The sequence below is a fragment of the Lithobates pipiens genome, unplaced genomic scaffold (assembly GCF_037356315.1).
Source record: "Lithobates pipiens isolate NorthernLeopardFrog02 unplaced genomic scaffold, aLitPip1_a1.2 Scaffold_18, whole genome shotgun sequence".
NCBI lineage: Eukaryota > Metazoa > Chordata > Amphibia > Anura > Ranidae > Lithobates > Lithobates pipiens.
The window spans coordinates 51,136,013-51,152,142 of NW_027507758.1; the positions used below are offsets into that span (position 1 = coordinate 51,136,013).

Genomic DNA, 16,130 nt, shown 5'->3' on the forward strand with positions numbered 1-16,130 from the left:
TCCGTTGTCTATAAATTTAGAGACAATTATATTTTTATTTTGTATAAAATATAAGAACAGCGGAGGAATATCCTCTTATCCAACGTTACAAATGGTACAGTATAAATTTTATATGAAAAGTAAGAATAATACAATTCAACCAGGGATAACATATCAAGAAAGGTATATGCCCAGGGCACATTAAAGTGCAAACCTGGAGCCCATAAGATTGGGAACCAAAATGAAGTCAATACATTTGAGTATTGTAAAAGGTGAGTAGAAATTGAAGGAATGAAAAAAGGGAAAGAAAAAGGGGGAACAGAGAACAGAAGGTCCCGAGGGGATTGAGGGGGGAAGGAAAAGAAAGTTTGAGCGAGTTTGATGGGCTAAATCTTCAGCGGGTGGTCAGGATGCAGAGTAACTTAGTCCAAGGGTAAGAGCATATTTTTCAGGGAGTCAGAGGTGGAGAAATCAATCCAAACCAACCACAGAACTTTGAACTTGTCAAATGTGTCGTTATCCAGAGCCAACATTTCTTCCATGCGCATGATATCATTTACAGTAGACACCCACAAGGACGGGGGGGTGTAGTGGTTGTTTTCCAGAATAAATGATCAATTGTATAGCTGCTGACAGGAAAAAAAATTGTAAATTAAGTTTCTGAGATGCTATAGAGCCTGGTAGCATAGACAAGAGAGCCATCTCCGGGGTAGGTGTCAGGGGCCGATCATATAGAACCTGAGACCAGAAGGGTTAAATTTTAGAGCAGTTCCACCATATGTGGAAGTAACTCCCCTCTGCTGATCCGTACCGCCAACAGGCAGGGGGGACTGACAGGAAAGTTTTGTGCAAGGTATTGGGGTCCCAATACCATCTGGAGATGATCCTAAAGTTTTTTTCTTGCGTGTAACAAGCTATGGAGGATTTATGCGTGAAATGGAATTACTTTTGCCAGTCAATCCTGTTGTCTAAAATTTAGCTTTGCTCCTACGACTTTCATTTTTGCAACATTGTCTTGAATAAATTTGTGAGGAAAAATACTTTTTTGTGTGTGTGTAAATTAATAAATCATGGTTGCAATCAATAAAAGTGATTGTAAAGTCTTGTTTATTTTTCCTACAAAAATAACAAACATGTTATACTTACCTACTCTCTTGCAGTGGATTTGTACAGAGCAGCCCGGATCCTCTTCTCGGGTCCCTCTTCTGTGATGCTGGCCCCTCCCTCCTGTTCAGTGCCCCCTCACCCCCAGCAAGCAGCTTGCTATGGGGGCACTTGAGCCTAGTCGCAGCTCCCTGTGTCCATTCAGACACGGATCCCCGACCCGGCCCCGCCAAATCTCTCCCCTGATTGGTTAGCTGATTTTGATTGACAGTAGCGATAGCCAATGGCGCCGCTGCTGTGTCTCAGCCAATCAGGAGGGAGAATTTCGGACGGCTGAGACACTCGTGGACATCGCTGAACAGAGAGGGGTATCAGGTAAGCGTGAGGGGGACTGCTGCACACAGAAGATTTTTTATCTTAATGCATTCTAATGCATTCTACTTCTGCATTCTACTTCTACCTTTACAGCCCCTTTAAATTACAACCATAAAGGGGAAGATCCCTTAAAATGTGTGAGAGTGCAGATATAAAAACTATATACTATATAAAAAGTAGAAACTTTTAGATGTCCTGTTTTGGACAGTGTTCGAGGGAACAAGTGTACCCATGGTAAGATTCCCCTTCGATTCCTGTTTTGGTGACAACTATGGTTTTGGTTTGGTTCCTCAAGCCACTATAGAACACAGTAGTGATGTACGAGTTGATGAGAGGAACCACTGAGCTGCACATGGGGGCCTAGGAGATCGGCACTTCTAGAACTGTTGGCTTTTTCAACACACAATTCCCCTTTATCAAACCATGCAGCGGGAAAGTGAAGTATTTATATTCTTCTTTTACAAGGTATTTATTTTTGGCCAAATTCAAGTTATGGCAACTTTTAGAGTTATAATTATCTATCTTGCAGCAGTGTAAGTATGTATGTGCCATACCTGGGGGATCCCAGTGGAAGCTAGGGACCACTGTAGTAGACACCACTACTACAGTGATCTCCACTAGCTTCTTGACCCCTGACCAAGCAGCTGCCCTGCTACGTTGCGAACATAGTGGGTTGCTCGCATGGCACGGGCACCCCATTCAGGTAACACTTTGCATTATCTCAATAAATGCAAAACATTCTCTTATTGGACAAGATGGAGAAGCAGAATCTCCTTGTTCAATCAGAGAACACGTTGTAATCATTGAGAACATAAGAAGTGTTCTCTGAATGGAACCCTTGTCAAGCAAGTGACCTCCTGTGTTCACACTGCAGCAGGGCAGGAACCACCCAGAAGCCATGACTGTAGTAGCGGTGCCTACCGCGGAGAGTCCAGCTTTCAGGGGGTTCCCAGAGGTATAAACTATACATACTTACATTGGTCCAAGATGTAAAATATTGGCAAGCCTAGAATTCAGCTTTAAAGTAATTTTAAAGTCTTTTTTTTTTTTTTTTTTAACAAACATGTTATACTCACCTGCTTTGTGTAGTGGTTTTGCCAAGAGCAGCCCAGATCCTTCACTTTTCGGATACCATGCTGGCGCTCCTGGCTCCTCCCTTCTACCGGGTGCCCCCACAGCAAACAGCTTGTTCAGGGGGCACCCAAGCAGGTGCATTACTGAGCTGTGGCTCTGTGTCCATTTTGCACATGGAGCCATGGCTAGGCTCCGCCCCCTCCATCTCATTGGCTCACGGGCTGTGATTGACAGCAGCAGGAGCCAAAGGTCCCGGCTGCTGCCAAAAACTAATCAGGAAGGAGAGTCCCCGGAGAGGCAAGGCTCTCATGCACATCGCAGGATCAAGAGTGGGCTCAGTTAATTATTGGTGGGGGGCTACTGCATATAGAAGGTTTTTTACTAATATATCTAATTTTGTCCTACAGGTATATCAGATACTTTACAGCTATGGTTGTGTGTGGTGCAGCTGCTGCAAAGTGAGGATCCGGATGTCAGAGAAGTGATGGTGGACATCATCCGTGTTTATCACACTCAGAAAAACAAACTTTCAGGAACAGGTAGGCTTCTCCATGCACGTCATGTCATGGTCAGTCAGCTCTGTAACCCTTCTATAGTCCCCGGCTTTCCAATACCAGCTACACGTCTTAAGTTTACTAAAGAGTACCTTTCCTTGAATGTTTTCTTCATGTTCCTGCGTGTGTGTATACTAGATGACTGCTACCGGTCTGTGTCCCTGGAATTGGTGTATTGCTGGGATTCTCGTTCTTTTTCAGCTGATATTCCCAGCTATAGTGAAAAAATACTTATGCATGTTGCTCTAAATTGCAGGCGTTAAAGTGGTATGAAACCCAAAACCATATATATTGCAGCTTACTAATCCTTAGATGTGGTGGCTGCATTCGTTTTTTTTTTGTTTGTTTGTTTTTGTTTTTTGTTTTTTTAAAGGCTTATTTCCCCTCTGTTTTTCACCTGGTGATCTGGCCAGTAACACACCTTCTGTGTTAGAGCCCCCCTGAGTGAAAGAACAATGGAGACACCTTTGGGGGGGGGGGGGTGTCAGATGTACTAGCAGATTTAGATACATTAACAAAGTGAGGCCAAACTCCAGCTCACACCTTTATAAACAGGTACAGCAAACATTTTTTTTTCTTTTAGGGACTAAGCCCCTTTCACAAGGGGCAGATTCCATTCTGATCAGCAGGGGATCTGTAAGCCGGTCCTCTGCAAGCCGGTCCTCTGCTGGTTGGAGCAGAGTGGACAGATGACTCCTCCATGTCCACAAAGCAGACACAGACAGCCGCTATGCTCTAAGTGACTCCCTCCTATCCTTTCCACCTAAACTTGGTCCTCTCCCCTTTTTTATTTTTTTAGCAGGCCTGATCAGACCCAGAGGTAGGCAGGTGTAAACTGACACAAGTCTGCATACAATTGCTTGTCCATAGGGATAAATGGACCTTCCTACCAGATCTACCTGAAAAACTGACAAATGAGCCTGATTAGAACTTCTGTGCAAAAGGGGCTCAAAGGTTTTACATAAAAGTTAATCATTATAAGCATTGTTGACAGTGGTAAATGGTTTGTCTCAACCCTCTAACTCAAGGGTCTCCAAACTTTCTAAACAAAGGGCACATTTACAGTCCTGCAGACTTTAGGGGGGCCGGACTGTGGCCGTTGTGAGTAGAAATTGCCCTGGCCAAAGTGGGAGTAAACAATGCATCTTTGGCATTAGGGGAGGAATCGTGCCTCATTGTTGGTGTCAGTGGGATGAATAGTTCCCCATTGTTTTTGACAGTGGTAGGAATAGTGTCCCATCACTGGTGTCAGTGGAAAGAATAGTGCCCCATCATTGGTGTCAGTAGGAGGAATAGTGACACGTTGTTGTCAGTGGAACAGTGTCCCATCCTTGGTGTCAGTGGGAGGAATAGTGTCCCATCATTGGTGTCTGTGGGAGGAATAGTGCCCCCTCCTTGGTGTCAGTGGGAGAAATAGTGCCCCATCATTGGTGTCTGTGGGAGGAATAGTGCCCCATCATTGGTGTCTGTGGGAGGAATCGTGCCACATCATTGGTGTCTGTGGGAGGAATCGCGCCACATCATTGGTGTCTGTGGGAGGAATCGCGCCCCATCATTGGTGTCTATGGGAGGAATCGTGACCCATCATTGGTGTCTATGGGAGGAATCGTGACCCATCATTGGTGTCAATGGGAGGAATAGTGCCCCACCATTGGTGTCAGGAGGAGGAATAGTGACCCATCATTGGTGTCAGTGGGAGGAATAGTGATCCATCATTGGTGTCAGTGGGAGGTATAGTGCCCCATTGTTGGTGTCAGTGGGAGGAATAGTGCCTCAATGTTGATGTCACTAACTAAAATGGTGCCCCATTGTTGGTATCAATGGGAGGAAAAGTGCCCCAAGGGCCAGATAAAGGCAAGCAAAGGGCTGCAGTTTGGAGACGGCGGTTGCAGAGCTACAAGTCCCATCATGCCTCTGCCTTTGAGAGTCTGTTTCATAGTTAGTTAGGTTGAATAAAGACACCAGTCCATCCAGTTCAACCTGACTGAGTGTCTACAATTGTCCCTTTTCCCTATACATTGCTATACCCACATCGGTCCCTATCCTCAAGGAGCCCACAATCCAAGGTCCCCATTCATATACTAGGGCCAATTTTGGACAGAAGCCAGAAGCCAATTAACCTACCAGCATGTCTTTGGATTGTGGGAGGAAACCGGAGTACCCGGAGGAAACCCACGCAGGCACAGGGAGAACATACAAACTCCAGGCAGGTAGTGTCGTGGTTGGGATTTGAACCAGCGACCTTCTTACTGCTAGGTGAGAGTGCTAACCACTACACCACTGTGCCGCCCGAGTTACGAGTCATGCTTGTAACTGTCGGCCTTGCAGTGCCTCATGGGAATTGTAGTTCCGAAGCAGTTGGAGGAACACAGGTTCAGCACCCATGCTCTAACTGCTACAAATCCTCAAAAATTAAAACTAATACAGCCACAACATCTAAGACTAAGTAAGCTGCAATATAATGTTTGCGCTTGGATTTAAATTGACTACAAATGCTGTAACTTCTGACATTTAACCACTTGCCGACCGCCGCACGACGATGTACGTCGACAGAATGGCACGGGCAGGCATATGGGCGTACCTGTACGTCCCTGCCTTCCCGCGGGTGGGGGGCCCGATCGGGCCCCCCCCGGTGCCAGCGGCGGTCGGTATCCGTGCAGGAGCGATCCGGGATGAGGGGGCGGCCATTCATTCATGGCCACCCCCTCGCGATCGCTCCTGACAAATGGGAGTGAAGCATTGCATCACTTCCTCTCCTGTAATGTAAACACAGGAGAGGAAGTGATGTAATCTCTCCTCCGTGTCGGTATTTTTCGTTCCGGCACCGAGGAGAGAGGATCGGTGAGTTGCACCAACACGACACTTCACAGTAGAACATGCCAGGCACACTTACACCCCCCCTTTACCCCCCGATCACCCCCCAATTACCCCTGCCCCCCCAGTCACAGTGACACCAATGTCATTTTTTTTTTTTTTTTGCATTGGTGTCATTTGTGACTGTAATAACTGTTAGGGCAGTTAGGGTTAGCCCCCTTTAGTTCTAATGTACCCCCCTAACCCCCCCAATAAAGGTTTAACCCCGTGATCACCCCCCGTCGCCAGTGTCACTAAGGCTGGGTTCACATTGCAGCGGTTTATGAGAACGGATGTGATTCGCACCGCACTGCAGTGCAAATCACATCCGATCTCTGTGCGATTCGAGTTCAGCCATTCGCCGCACCCGTCGCAAATTCGCACGGGACCCTTTTTTTGGTCCGCAGCAGAATCGGATCGCATGGGTGTTCACACCATGCGATCCGAGTTTGCAGATCGCACTGCGATATGCGAACTGATCTGGGGGTGTCATTAACATTTCACTGACACTCCCAGCAGTTCGCATAGGGCAGTGTGAACTGCTGCCGGGAGGCATGCGATGCGGGAACCCGCCGAGGATTTGTGGCGTTCCCGCATCGCTCCAGTGTGAACCCAGCATAATAAGCGATCGTTTTTCTGATCGCTGTATTAGTGTCACAGGTGACGCTAGTTAGGCAGGTAGGTATTTAGGTTCGCCGCAGCTTTTTATAGCGCCAGGGACCCCCATATACTACCGCATAAAGCCCCCTGATTGCCCCCTAGTTAACCCTTTCACCAGTGATCACCATATATATAACTGTTACAGGTGACGCTGGTTGGTTAGTTATTTTTTTATAGTTTCAGGGCACCCGCCATTTATTACCTAATAAAGGTTTAACCCCCTGATCACCCGGCGGGTGTCATTTGTGACTGTAATAACTGTTAGGGCAGTTAGGGTTAGCCCCCTTTAGTTCTAAGGTACCCCCCTAACCCCCCCAATAAAGGTTTAACCCCGTGATCACCCCCCGTCGCCAGTGTCACTAAGACTGGGTTCACATTGCAGCGGTTTATGAGAACGGATGTGATTCACACTGCACTGCAGTGCAAATCACATCCGATCTCTGTGCGATTCGAGTTCAGCCATACAGATAGTATGGCTGAATTTGCGTCGCACCCGCCGCAAATTCGCACGGGACCCTTTTTTTGGTCCGCAGCAGAATCGGATCGCATGGGTGTTCACACCATGCGATCCGAGTTTGCAGATCGCACTGCGATATGCGAACTGATCTGGGGGTGTCATTAACATTTCACTGACACTCCCAGCAGTTCGCATAGGGCAGTGTGAACTGCCGCCGGGAGGCATGCGATGCGGGAACCTGCCGCGGATTCGTGGCGTTCCCGCATCGCTCCAGTGTGAACCCAGCATAATAAGCGATCGTTTTTCTGATCGCTGTATTAGTGTCACAGGTGACGCTAGTTAGGCAGGTAGGTATTTAGGTTCGCCGCAGCTTTTTATAGCGCCAGGGACCCCCATATACTACCGCATAAAGCCCCCTGATTGCCCCCTAGTTAACCTTTTCACCAGTGATCACCATATAACTGTTACAGGTGACGCTGGTTGGTTAGTTATTTTTTTATAGTTTCAGGGCACCCGCCATTTATTACCTAGTCTCACTAGTGTACCCCTAAATTTAGGGGTGTCTACTTTCCAAAATGGGGTCATTTGGGGGGGGTTTGTGCCATCTTGGAATTTTATGGCCTTCAAAACTGTAACGCCCTTAGAAAGCCTGAAGGCGGTGCTTGGTTTTCGGGGCCCCGTACGCGGCTAGGCTCCCAAAAAGTCCCACATATGTGGTATCCCCGTACTCAGGAGAAGCAGTAGAATTTATTTTGGGGTGTCATTTCACATATGCCCATGGCATGCGTGAGCAATATATCATTTAGTGACAACTTTGTGAAAAAATAAAATAAAATAAAAAAGTTTGTAATTTTCCCGCAACTTGTGGCAAAATATAAAATATTCCATGGACTCAACATGCCTCTCAGCAAATAGCTTGGGGTGTCTACTTTCTAAAATGGGGTCATTTGTGGGGGTTTTGTGCCATCTTGGCATTTTATGGCCTTCAAAACTGTAATAGGTAGTGAGAAGTGAACTCAAAAATTTACGCCCTTAGAAAGCCTGAAGGCGGTGCTTGGTTTCGGGGCCCCGTACGCGGCTAGGCTCCCAAAAAGTCCCACATATGTGGTATCCCCATACTCAGGAGAAGCAGCAGAATTTATTTTGGGGTGTCATTTCACATATGCCCATAGCATGTGTGAGCAATATATCATTTAGTGACAACTTTGTGTAATAAAAAAAAAAAAAAAAATTTTTTTTGTCATTATTCAATCGCTTGAGGCAAAAAAATTAAATATTCAATGGGCTCAACATGCCACTTATCAATTTCCTTAGGGGGTCTACTTTCCAAAATGGGGTCATTTGGGGGGGTTTTGTACTGCCCTGCCATTTTAGCACCTCAAGAAATGAGATAGGCAGTCGTAAACTAAAAGCTGCGTAAATTCCAGAAAACGTACCTTAGTTTGTAGATGTGACAACTTTTGCGCAAACCAATAAATATACAGTTATTGACTTTTTTTTACCAAAGACATGTGGCTGAATACATTTTGGCCTAAATGTATGACTAAAATTGAGTTTATTGGATTTTTCTAATAACAAAAAGTAGAAAATATCATTTTTTTTCAAAATTTGCGGTCTTTTTACGTTTATATCGCAAAAAATAAAAATCGCAGAGGCAATCAAATACCATCAAAAGAAATCTCTATTTGTGGGAAGAAAAGGACGCAAATTTTGTTTGGGTACAACATTGCATGACCGCTCAATTACCAGTTAAAGCAGCGCAGTGCCAAATTGTAAAAAGACCTCTGGTCATTGACCAGCAAAATGGTCCGGTCTGAAAGTGGTTAATATAAGGACACTTACTTGTCCTGGGAGCCCACGTTGTCGCCACCCAAAGCTGACCCATCCATCTGCTCCGGGGGCAAGCGCCAGCATCCTTACTAAGGGAAACGGGAAGTGAAGCCTTGCGGCTTCACAGCCGTTTTGCTACTGTGCAAATGCACTGCGCTTTGTTTTCTGGGACCTATGTGTGTCCCAGAAGGCAGCGGGGGGAGGAGGGTCCAGATGTTTTGTAGATCGCTGCACAACGATGGAGTGATCTTGCACGGAAGTGGGAGCGCATACCTGTCAAAACCCCCCTACCCCCTAAAATGTGCGAAAAAGTGGAGCTTCCACTTTTGGGTTGAACTCTGATTTAATACGGCTTTAAGACCAATTTCAGATCTAGAACCAGCACTAGATCCCATACCTTTTTGTATTGTGGATCCATGCATACAGAATACCTGGAGTGGATGTGTCTGCTGTATACTCAGGGTGCCATAGGACATGGAATGTATACAAGAATTAGCTGATTCCCACAGCAGTAGTAGTTTGTATGATGAATGCAGTAACAACTCTTTGAAATATATGTTGTTTTCAATTGAAAAGATTCATAGTGTAATTAAAGGGATGCCTGGGAACTTGGAGAATGACTTAGAGAGTTCAACTGCCTAATTAATACTAGCAGATAAAAGTTCCATGGATGTAAAAGGCAGACATATATCTTTACAAGGGAGCACTTCTCATGAGTGGATTGAAGCAGCACATGATAAGAATATAGTTAAAAGCCCTTTTGTAATGTGCTGATAGTGTGTGCTTGACAAATGTCCTGCATAATTTCCAGGGATGGGGGGAGTTTTATAAGGGGGGATCCATTAGACTGGAAGAGAAGACACTGGAGCACCAGTCACTGATTGGCGGGGGCAGCGCTGACATCGTAGGTGGTGCTGATCTGCAGAACTAAAAGCTTTTTCTTTACATGCATATGGGAAGGTATGCGATGTATCTCTTCTACAACACCAACACAGTGCTTCTTAATGAACAGGGCTTATGTAGTGTAAGTGTTTATTAAATTGGTAAAATGTAGGCAAACAGAGAAACACAGAGATAAAATGGATACAAAGGAGCTGTTTACCTGCAAACAATTTGTATTTCTGTCAATCCAGAGATTTACACGGCCCCATCATACAGCACAGACAGGTAGAGGACACCACTTAAAGCTAAAGGGTTAGTTCACCTTTGTAAAAAAAAAAAAAAAAAAAGGAGACCTTTACTTTATCCAAAACAGGAAAAAAAAAAAAAAGGGGCTTACTTTAGAAGACATACCTGTTGGCCAATTTCTGCTTCCACCAACCTTCGCAAAAAAATAATATCCTGACGATCTATGCCAACCTGTGCCCCCAGCATTGCTCTGCCCTGTTCACAAACTGGCGCATGGGCATTCCACTCTCCCTTCCCCTGTCACACCAGCGCTGAGCTCACTATAACTCACTCACTCATAACTAGCTATGGATAGTTATAATATGTACCTTTGCTATGCAGACTTTTCTCAGTTACAGTAGCTACCACTGGAAACAAAAAGATGACAATCCGTATTTTCCCTCTACTGGATAGGAAGTGAAAATATTCCCATTACCAGTCACATTGCCCCTAATCCCTGCCACACCAGTCACATTGCCCCAATCACCGCCATACCAGTCACATTGCCCCTAATCACTGCCACACCAGTCACATTGCCCCTAATCACTGCCACACCAGTCACATTGCCCCTAATCACTGCCACACCAGTCACATTGCCCCTAATCACTGTCACACCGGCCACATTGCCCCTAACCACTGGCACACCAGTCACATTGCCCCTAATCAACACCATACCGGTCACATTGCCCCTAATCACTGCCATACCAGTCACATTGCCCCTAATCACTGCTACACTGGTCACATTATTATTATTATTATTCAGGATTTATATACCGCCAACAGTTTGCGCAGGGCTTTACAATATAAGGGCAGACAGTACACTTACAATCCAAATCAATACACCAGGGATCAGAGGGCCCTGCTCGTTAGAGCTTACAATCTAGAAGACATTGCCCATAATCACTGCCGCACCAGTCACATTGCCCCTAATCACTGCCACACCAGTCATATTGTCCCTGATCGCCTCCATACCAGTCATATTGTCTCTAATCACCGTCACACCATTTAGTGCCCCTGATCATTATTAGATGCATAATATATGCCCCTAGATGGTCTGAAGTTGCTACTTGTGTTTTGGGCCTCTCTATGGGGCTAGGTTGTGAAAAAGTCTTACACGTGGTATTGCCATACTCAGAAAGAGTAGCAGAATGTGTTTTGGGGTGTAAAAAGAAACAAAAAAGGGGTAAAGAGGTAACAAACCTCTAGGACTTTAAAGGTGTTGAGTATAGGGATCAGAACTCATTAAGTAACATTAACATTGGAATTATTTTATTTAATAAAGAGATAAAAACATGAGAAAAGGAAGATACATGCGTATATAACAAAGTGCATTGAATTAATGAAGCATATACAAACAAAGCACAACCACTCTCGACATGTTTCACTTGATAGTTTCTTCAGGAGATTGATGGTGTGGCTCTTTAAATACTAAAGAATGGAAAAACAATTTGAATAAATCCCATGAACATATTGAAAAACAGTACATAAACATGACTAAACATGTAGGTAGGCATAGAGTAAGAGAGAAGACTATGCAAAAATATTTACAGGGAAAAATCAAAATATCAAAACAAAAAGGGGCATAGAAACATGTGGACACAGAAAAAGGGGAAAACCAGACTTTACCAAAACTGCTTCAGCATCAAACAATGTCAATATACCACGAAGAGGTTTGTTACCTCTTTGCCCCTTTTTTTCTTTTTTGATAAAATATGTTTTGGGATGTGGTATTTTCTTGTTTGATCTCTCCATCTTGCCATTTTTCAATGTTTTGGGGTGTAATTATATGTCTCTACTGTGTGTTAGAAAATTTTTATTAATTGACAATGCATTTTCTGACATAAAAAAATGACATTTTAAAAAGACTCACTTTGCCGTTCAGAAAATACTTTAAAGTGGTTTTCTCTCTAAAATTGGGTTCTTTTTTTTTTGGTTGTCCTGGTGCTCCAGGACATCCAAAAATGTGATAGGTAGTCCTGAAATTAAATGTGTAACTTATGTGCCTAGAACATCTGAAGGTGCTCCTTGGATTATGGTCTCGCTCTGTGGCTAGGCTGCGAAAAAGTCTCACGCGTGTGGGGGGTATTTGTACTGTCCTGGGATTTTAGGGCCTCAATAAATAAGTACATCAGGACTAATCGATTTTCAGATATATATATCTACCAAAGATTGTAGGCTTTCTAACTTTCACATAGACTAAGACCCCTTTCCTCTCTGAAGCGTCGCTAAAGCACCAGTCGTTTTTGCGGTGCTTTGGCGATGTTTTCGGGTGCTAGCAGGGTGGGTTTCCTAAAAGGAAAAAAAAAACAGTTTTGCAGCGCTTTCAAAGCACTTTTAAGGCGAATTGGAAGCGCTGCCCATTCATTTCATTGGGCGGGGGCGTTTTGGGAACACTATTTATAGGACAAGTCAACACCTCAAACTCATTGTTGTGTTTCTCAAACCACTCTTGAACTATTTTTGCAGTGCGCCGTGGTGCATTATCCTGCTAAAAGAGGCCACTGCCATCACGGAATATAATTTCCATGAAGCGGTGTACTTGGTCAGTAAAACTGTTTAGATGAATGGCAGAACATTGCACAAAACATCACACTGCCTTTACCAGCTTGCCTTCTTCCCATATTGCACCCTTTGCGCATCTCTTCCCCAGGTAAGTGGCGCGTACACACCCAGCCATCCACATGATGTTAAAGAAATTTGATTCATCAGACCAGGCAATCTTTCTTGGTCTACCTCACCTTGGCTTGAAATCAAAAGAGCCCCTAATTTTCCACCTCTTAATAAGCGATTAAACAGTACTGACTGGCATATTCAAGGCTTTGGATATCTTTTTATATCCTTTTTCATCTTTGTAAAGTTTCATTACCTACGCAGGTCTTTTGACTGTTCTTTTCTACCTCCTCATAGCTCAGTGTCTAGCCTGCTTAGTGCATCCATGTGAGAGCTAACAAACTCATTGAGTATCTATACACAGAAACTAATTGTGATTTAGAAAGCCACAAATGTGGAAAATTAACCTTTAAATTGCCATGCTAACCTGTGTGTGCACCTTCTGTGCCTGTACCAAGGCCAAACATTCAAGGGTATGTAAACTTTTTATCAGGCCCATTTGGGAGATTTTTGTTATTATGATTTAAAAAGGATCCAAAAAACTATGTGATAATAAATGGCTTCATGTGATTGCTATCCTTGTAGAAAGGCATTTTTTTGGCATGATCGGTCATATTTTCAATATTAATGCCAAAATTTCACAATTTCTGCCAGGGTGAGCACGACTGTGTGTGTGTATGTGTGTGTATATGTATGTATGTATACACACACACTGCCTTGAAAAATTATTCCTATCCCTTGACTTTTTCCACATTTTGCCTTGTATTGTATTTTATTGAGATTTTATTAGATAGACCAACACAAAGTGGCACATAATTGTGAAATGGTACAAAAATGATAAAAGGTTTTCAACATTTTTTACAAATAAATATGTGAAAAATGTGGCATGCATTTGTATTCGGCCTCTTTACTCTGATACCCCCAAATAAAGTCTGGATTTAGGTCTGGACTTTGACTGCGCTATTCTAACACATAAATATGCTTTGATCTAAACCATTCCATTGTAGCTCTGGCTGTATGTTTAGGGTCGTTGTCCTTTTGTAAGGTGAACCTCCACCCCAGTCTCAAGTCTTTTGCAGACTCTAACAAGTTTTCTTTTAAGATTGCCCTGTATTTGGCTCCATCCACCTTCCCATCCACTCTGACCAGCTTCCCTGTCTCTGCTGAAGAAAAGCATCCCCACAACATGATGCTGCCACCACCATGTTTCACAGTGGGGATGGTGTGTCCAGGGTGATGTGCAATGTTAGTTTTCCGCCACACATATCGTTTTGCTTTTAGGCCAAAAAATGTAATTTTGGTCTCATCTGACCAGAGCACCTTCTTCCACATGTTTGCTGTGTCCCCCACATGGCTTCCCCGCAAACTGCAAATGGGACTTCTTATGGCTTTCTGTCAACAATGTCTTTCTTCTTGCCACTCTTCAATAAAGGTCAGATTTGTGGAGTGCACACCTAATAGTTGTCCTGTGGACAGATTCTCCCACCTGAGCTGTGGATCTCTGCAACTTCTCCAGAGTTACCATGGGCCTCTTGGCTGCTTCTCTGATTAATGCTCTCCTTGCCCGGTCTGTCAGTTTAGGTGGACGGCCATGTCTTGGTAGGTTTGCAGTTCTGACATACTCTTAAGCCGCGTACACACGGGCGGACTGTCTGGCCAACTTAGTCCGCCGAAACACATTTCAGCGGACAGTCCGCTCGTGTGTGGGCTTCAGTGGACTTTTTCAGCGTGCAGTCTGGCGGACTAAGTATTTCGGAAATTCCGTAATATTGTCCGTCAGACTTTGGTTTCAGCGGACAATCCGCTCGTCAGTAGGCTAGTTGGACAGACTAAGTATGGCGCATGCTCATAAAGGATTTACACGGCGAAAGGTTGCATTGCTGTGTATTGGACTTCCTATTTCTAGTCCCGTCGTACGTGCTGTACACGTCATCGCGCAAATTTTCGATGGACTGTTTTGCATCCGTGTGTGGTCAAGTCCGTTCATTTAAAAGTAGGACGGACTGTCCGTCGGATTGTCTGACGGACTAAGTTGGCCATACAGTCCGCCCGTGTGTACGCGGCTTTACTCTTTTCATTTCTGGTTGTTGGATTGAACAGAGCTCAATGTGAGATGTTCAAAGCTTGGAATTTTTTTTTTTTTATAACCTAACCCTGTTTTAAAGGTTGTTGATTTATTTTGAGGGGACAGCAAATTTACACTGTTATACAAGCTGTACACTCACTACTTTACATTGTAGCAAAGTGTAATTTCCTCAGTGTTGTCACATGAAAAGATTTAATAAAATATCTACAAAAATGTGAGGGATGTACTCACTTTTGTGAGATACTGTGTATATTTATTTATATATATATAGTTTAACTGATGCTCTTGCTGTGTTTTGGGAACTGGGCAGACTTTAAGAAGCCTAATCCCTTTCCCAGATGTTTTAGCTTACTCCCTGTCACAACTGTCGCTGAATAACACTGTACTCTGTTCAACAAAGCATCTACACTTGCAAAATTCATTAAATAGTCGTAAACTAACCAGACGTGGCAGAGAGATCGGGAAAATGAGCTTGTTGAAGAGTTGAGAAGACTGGATGCAGACATGCAATTCAGCAGAGTTCCTTGTCCTACTACAAAAAGAATATTTATAGAAGCGTCTGTAGCTGGCACCTCACCTGGCAGAACCCGGTCCAATGCTCCCAATGAACAGAGGTGACTGCGGATAACCTGTTCCAACTGCGGTGGCAGTGTACAAAACACTGAGCAGTCCTGCATGGAAAAAGCTAAGCAGGGCATTTGGCATTCAATCAGTCCCTTCTGTTAAATCCATTTAATATATTTTTAGGGCAAAGGCCCAAATTAATCTCGCTTATTAACTTAGCCAGATGTGCAATATCAGGATTGTGGAAATCCCCTAAAATTCCAGCGCTGCCATCAGCTGTTGTTTGCTTGGATTGGGCGCCATATGTGTATGGTTTATAAATCTGACACGTCATGCTATGATATACATTAACCTTACATGGTACAGATGGATACATTTATTGTAGGAATTTTTTTATTTCTTCTAAAAGTTTGAACATACAGATCAAATCTCACAACCCAACTTGGTCAAGTGACAATCTCTTGTTTAAAAAAAAATTCTACTAGTATGTATTCCTAAATCAAAGGAATGTAGTCACCCTCACTTGCTTGTTCTGAAGTGGGCTATGGACTATGAGACTTGTAGTGTGCTCAGAGCAGTGCACATGATCGCAAGTAACATGCATTAATAATAAAAAGTGGAAAACGCGCTGGCATACACAAAGAAAGCCTCTGGCAGAGACAGTCAGTCACAATGTGCACTCACCAAAATAAACAGAATGCTCCTGTGCTAATGATAATACAAACTACATTAAAGAGGAAGTAATCCTTGGTGGGTTTTACTTCCTCTTTACTTCCCTGCAAAGGTAAAGCATAATGGGCTACTCTGCATCGCATAG

General features: G+C 43.9%; 1 protein-coding gene across 2 annotated transcripts in view; it reads left to right on the plus strand.

The window, feature by feature from the left end:
* Nucleotides 1-16,130, plus strand: part of THADA (THADA armadillo repeat containing) — a 930,763-nt gene that overhangs the window by 777,520 nt on the left and 137,113 nt on the right. The window contains exon 36 of one of the 2 annotated variants that reach the window (XM_077485673.1): nucleotides 2,940-3,071. The exons of the other annotated variant lie outside the window; for it this stretch is intronic. Coding sequence (XP_077341799.1) covers nucleotides 2,940-3,071 — 132 coding nt within the window. The remainder of the gene's footprint in view (nucleotides 1-2,939; nucleotides 3,072-16,130) is intronic. 2 annotated transcript variants of the gene reach the window in all.